Source organism: Helianthus annuus, chromosome 3 (assembly GCF_002127325.2).
Source record: "Helianthus annuus cultivar XRQ/B chromosome 3, HanXRQr2.0-SUNRISE, whole genome shotgun sequence".
Taxonomy (NCBI): domain Eukaryota; kingdom Viridiplantae; phylum Streptophyta; class Magnoliopsida; order Asterales; family Asteraceae; genus Helianthus; species Helianthus annuus.
This window is the reverse complement of record NC_035435.2, coordinates 39235183-39241604: the sequence shown is the minus strand read 5'-3', so window position 1 is coordinate 39241604 and position 6422 is coordinate 39235183. Positions and strand designations below refer to the sequence as shown.

The 6422-nt window shown below is 41.2% G+C and overlaps 1 protein-coding gene across 1 annotated transcript; it reads right to left on the bottom strand.

The window, feature by feature from the left end:
• Positions 1-5056: 5056 nt before the first annotated feature.
• Positions 5057-6025, bottom strand: LOC110876156. The gene has a single exon (XM_022124332.1). It carries the CDS (start codon positions 6023-6025, stop codon positions 5057-5059), a length of 969 nt encoding a protein of 322 aa, XP_021980024.1.
• Positions 6026-6422: the final 397 nt, after the last annotated feature.

Here is a 6422-nt window from a genome sequence, read left to right as displayed (position 1 = left end):
TTACGGACCCAACCATATAATTTATACATCACGAAAACTGAGATACCAACGTTCGGCTCATAATTTCTTTATTTCAATATCTACAACCCATTAACAAGGTACATGATTTCATAATTCCATCCCTAGGACACATTAGACATAATTACCCAACTTCCCGGGCTTATGACCTTGGAGTATACGCGCCATACCATGGCTTCGCGTATTCTCCGAACTAAGCACTTGTTTTCTCGGAATTCAAGCATCCCGTTTCAAACGACACCTTCTATCAACTTCTATTGTTTGACCCGATATACCGGGTTCGTAGACTTAAAATGTCATAACCAATTTATTGATGCATTACATTTATCACCTTGCAAAATGTGAGACTTTTAAGTCTCTACTCATGTGATTCGTTTTCAAGCAACATTTTGACCCGTTTGGCTATCTAGTGAAGACCATCACTTTATTATCATACCAAACCAAATTTCTAGTGTTTATTTTGACCCGTTTGATGATCTAGTGAACTTCGCCACTTTAACGATACATCAACGCATCAATTACAATCCGACATCACTTGTACATTAAAACTAAATGTTATTACATAATGCAACGAGACTAAAGTCACGTACCTTTAAAGCACACCTTTTCCGCGGGTATCACTTCCGGCGTGTCCACTTGACGTTCCGGATTCCTTGCCTAGAGAGTTCAATTTATAACAAAAATTAGAACTCTTTCATAAGCTTTAACGCATTATTTCTTAACATATTCAAATCTGCGTTTTGCCCAACTTTTAACATTTTACCCTCTTTTAGGCATTTTATCAAACACCTAACGGGTCAGATTTTTATATGATCTAAACCAAGTTCATGACTCGAGTTTATCACCAAAATTAACTTCAATTTGACTACATGTCTATATGTTAACATCAACAACTTAGAGTTTTCCTCATAATTTTCAGTTTACACTAGAACAAGAGTTTTAATCCTAGTGTTCATCAAGTCCTACTAACATACTAATCACCCACTATGGTGATTTTAATCTATACAATTATCATGCGAGAATTTGACAAGAAATCATCTAGGGTTTGTCCCTAAACCTTACATTACTTCCAATTTCATGTTTACTACACATAATCAAGCTCTACATTCGATTTTGATCACATACATGAACTTTGAATCGAATGAAAATGACCTAATTCAACATACCTTATGATCCCCTTGACGAGGTGATCACGATTCCATGTTCAGATTTCGATTATTGCTTGATTTAGGCCTTCAATTTATAGTTTTTCTTGTGAACTAGGGTTTGAAAAGTGTGGGTGTCGCCCTGGGTGTTCTTGTTCGATCAGGCCTCTCTCCAATGAGGGGTTTGATTTGTTTTACTAATTTAGTAAATAAAATTCAAGTTTTGACATTATTAGTCCCTCTACTTATCCAACATAACTTTTGTTGTTTTATCCACAATGTAAGTTAAATTTTAGACTTGTTAGTTAACTAAGTTACAAATTTCTAATTGATAAATTCTCGTTTATTTAAACTTTATATTATTATAAAGTTTTAAATTTTCGGGATGTTACAAGTCCACCCCCCTTAAAGAGGGTTTCGTCCCCGAAACCGAATTACGTACCGAATAATGTAGGGTAGAGCCGTTGCATTTCTTCTTCGGACTCCCACGTAGTATCCGCACCCTTTCTGTGTTCCCACTTAACCTTCACTGGGTTGATCTTTTTGTTTCTCAAACTCTTCACTTTACGATCTAGGATTGCAATTGGCTTCACTGCATAGTTGAGGCTGTTATCCACCTCGATATCGTTGTAGTGAACACGAGCAGTTTCGTCCGCTAAACATTTACGGAGATGTGACACGTGGAATGTGCTGTGTATTCCATTCAACTCCTCAGGTAGCTCGAGACGGTATGCTACCTTTCCAACCCGTTCCACGATTTCGAATGGCCCAATAAATCTTGGGCTCAACTTTCCTCTTTTTCTAAACCGAATTATCCCCTTCCACGGCGATACTTTCAACATTACCTTATCGCCCACTTGAAATTCTATTGGCCTCATTCGTTTATCCGCATACGATTTTTGTCGATCCTGAGCTGCTTTTAAGTGAGTGCGGATCAAGTCGATCTTACGATTTGTAGCTCGGATTATATCAGTCTGAGCTAACCCCCGCGGACCAACTTCTCCCCAACAAACTGGGGTTCGGCACTTTCTACCATATAACATCTCGTATGGAGCCATTTTAATACTCGCGTGATAGCTGTTGTTATATGAGAATTCGACTAAGGGTAAATGGACATCCCAACTGCCCCCAAAGTCGATAATGCAAGCACGCAACATATCTTCCAATGTTTGTATTGTTCTCTCACTTTGCCCATCCGTTTGGGGATGGTAAGCAGTGCTAATGAACAGCTTGGTTCCTATTTGCTCTTGGAAACCACGCCAAAAATCCGAAGTAAACCGGGTATCTCTGTCGGACACTATGGATATCGGTACTCCGTGACGCGCCACAATCTCATTGGTATACACTTCTGACATCTTCTCTGATGTATAAGTCTCACGAATTGGAATGAAATGTGCACTTTTTGTCAATCGATCCACAACTATCCATATAGCGTCAAAACCACGGCTGGTTTTGGGCAGTTTAGTCAGCAGGTCCATCGTAATTTGTTCCCACTTCCAAACTGGAATGTCTAATGGTTGCAGCTTACCGTATGGTTTTTGATGCTCTGCTTTGACTTGTAAACAAGTCAAACACTTCTCCACGTACTTCACGATATCTCTTTTCATTCCGGGCCACCAATAATTTTGTTTTAAATCATTATACATCTTGGTCGCCCCCGGATGTATCGAATAACGAGATTTATGGGCCTCGTCAAGTAAAAGTGCTTTGACTCCACATGTATTTGGAACCCAAATTCTCCCAAATCGAGTTTTCAATCCTTGGTTACCATCCTCCAAGTCTTTCAACTGTCCTACTATTCTTTCCTTTTTCACATTCTCTTCCTTCATTGCTTCGATTTGAGATTTCCGAATTTGGTCAAGCAATCCCAATGTCACAACTAGTTGCATCGATCGGACTCGAATAGGCGTATAATCTGTCTTTCGGCTCAACGCGTCCGCTACTACATTAGCCTTCCCGGGATGGTAATGTATATCACAATCAAAGTCCTTGACAGTCTCCAACCACCGCCTTTGCCTCATATTTAATTCCTTCTGATCGAAGAAATACTTTAAGCTTTTGTGGTCGGTAAAAATAGTGAACTTTACCCCGTACAGATAATGCCTCCATATTTTCAAGGCGAACACCACTGCCGCTAACTCGAGGTCATAGGTAGGATATCTCTTTTCATGAGTTTTCAGCTGCCTTGAGGCATAGGCTATAACCTTGCCTCGTTGCATCAGAACGCAGCCAAGCCCCGAATGCGAGGCATCCGAGCAAACTACTATATCATCCGTTCCATCCGGTAATGACAATACCGGTGCTTGTGTCAATTTTTCCTTAAGCGTTTGAAACGCCTTTTCTTGGTCCTCGCCCCAAATAAACTTTTCCTCCTTGCGGGTTAGTTTGGTCAGTGGCATGGCAATTTTGGAGAAATCTTGTATGAACCTCCGGTAATAACCCGCAAGCCCCAAAAAGCTTCTGATTTCCGAAGGATTCTTTGGTGGATTCCATTTCGCCACGGCTTCTATTTTTGACGGGTCTACTAACACCCCGTTTGCATTAATGACGTGCCCGAGAAATTGCACCTCTCGCAACCAGAAGGCACATTTTGAAAATTTTGCATACAACTTTTCTTTTCTGAGCGTCTCCAAGACTTCGTACAAATATCTCGCGTGTTCCGCTTCGTCCTTTGAGTATATTAAAATGTCGTCAATAAACACTATCACCGACTTATCTAGCATAGACTTGCAGACCCGGTTCATGAGATCCATGAAAGCTGCGGGCGCGTTTGTTAACCCAAAGGACATCACAAGGAATTCATAGTGTCCGTACCGCGTACGGAAAGCCGTCTTCAGTATATCTTCCTTCTTGACTCTCAACTGGTGGTACCCCGATCTAAGGTCGATCTTGGAGAACCATTTAGCACCTTGCAATTGATCGAATAAGTCGTCAATTCTTGGAAGTGGATATCGATTTTTCACCGTGAGTTTGTTCAACTCGCAGTAATCGATGCACATACGCATACTCCCATCTTTTTTCTTAACAAACAACACCGGTGCGCCCTACGGTGACACACTTGGGCGAATAAAGCCTTTGTCGAGGAGATCTTGAATTTGAGACATTAACTCTTGCAATTCTGAGGGTGCGAGCCGGTACGGCGCTTTGGCCACGGGTTTCGCGCCCGGAATCAATTCGATTCCGAACTCTACCTCCCGTTCTGGCGGTATTCCCGGTAGGTCTTCCGGAAACACATCGGCATACTCGCGTACCACCGGTACATCTTCAATTCTTAGTAATCTCTTGTCTGGTTCATTTGCATATATCATGAATGCCCTACAACCGTGCCTCGTGAGCTTGTAAGCTTTTATCATCGTGCACATAACAGGTTTACCCTCTTTCTCGCCATGTATGGTAACCGATTTCCCACTTGGAGATGTTAATTTTATCTCCTTGCGGAAACACATGACTTTCGCGCGATGTCGGGATAACCAATCCATCCCGACCACTACTTGGAATTCTCCCATGGACATAGGAATTAAGTCTATGGGATATTCCTCATCGTCTATACTTATTTTGCAATCTCGACATATATCACATACAAGGAAATTTTTGTTGTCACCTATTTCTACCTCTAATGGCATAGGTAATTTTGTTAGTACAAAGGAAGGATGTCGAATAAGTCCATGTGAAATAAAGGATTTATTCGCACCCGTATCAAATAACACATGTGCAGGAATTGAGTTTATGGCAAATATACCTGAGACCACATCGGGCTCCGTTTTCGCCTCCACTGCTGTTAACTAGAAAGATCTTGCTTTTGCTTTTGGTGCCTCTGTGTGCGTACTCTTGTCGTCCTTCTTTCCGACCAACTCCGGGCACTCAGATTTCTTGTGACCCGGCTGATAACATTTTTAGCACACCGACACTTTCCCTGGGCCCAACACAGCCGTGTGCCCTGTCTTCCCACAAATAGGACACGGCTTGTCCTTAAAACGACACTCACCCTTGTGTCCCTTCCCGCACACTTTACAACTTGGCGTACTGCTCTTTCCTTCTTGTTTCTTTGATGAATCGGTCACGCGTGCCTTTTTCGTAGGGCTTGGATTAACCTCTTGTGCCCTTCTTTCACCCCTTTCGATTTGTTTCTTTAGCTCTATCTCTCTTTCTCGAGCGGCGTTTATGATTTCGGTGAGGGTTTCGTATTTTGAGGGAGTCATGAACTCCCGATACTCCGCGCTTAGCATATTATAATAGTAATACACCTTTTGTTCTTCGGTTGTCACCAATTCTTCACAAAACCTTAGTTTGTCGAGAAAGATTCCCGTGATCTTGTCAATAGATTTGCCCTTCTGTCTAAGCTGAATAAACTCTTCTTTGATCCGATTGATAACTGCTTTGGGGCTGTGATGTTTAAGGAATGGTACCTTAAACTCGTCCCATGTCATCGCCTTCGCCTCTTCGCTACCAATCTCCTTTTTCTTATTATCCCACCAGTCTTTTGCTTGGCCCCTCAGTTGACCCATGCCATAAGCTACGAAGTCACTTGTATCACAGTGGGTTCTCTCGAACACCCCTTCAAGATCACTCAACCATCTTTGGCACACTATCGGATCCACTTCTCCGTGATATAGTGGCGGTTTACATGCCATAAATTCCTTGTACGAGCAACCCTTACGCTCTCCCAACTTCTCCTTAGCTAAATTGGCATTATCCTCCAATTTCTTTATTCTTTCATCCACCACTGATAACACCGTGTTTTGGATTTTATCGATGAAACCTGACAAGCTGTTCTCGATTGCTTTTCCTACCTCTTCAGCAATCACTTCTCTCATTTGTTCGGTGACTCTTGGCACCGCTTCGTCATTTCCTTTATTCGTCATCTTTAAAACTGAAATGTTTACATTTAAACGTTAAACATTTCATTTATAACATTGCTTCCTTTTGTTTCAGTTTAGTCAAGTTCTCAACTTGCTTTAACCGTTCAAATTTGGTGCACTTCCCGGGTTTGAGTGTGTTAACACACTCTTCCCATGCACTTTAGTTTCTTTCTCATTCATATATAAGACATAATTTGTTAACATAATAAGTTAATTCTTACCGGACGATCGATCAAGCTTGAACCGAACACTTTTGTTGACAACCTTAAGCTCTGATTACCAACTTGTAACACCCTTAGTATTTGGACGGAATATAATTAATAATTATATTATTTAAGGTACAAATCAGAGTTTATAAAAAGTTTTTCATCCTTTAAGGACCATACAGACACATTAAATT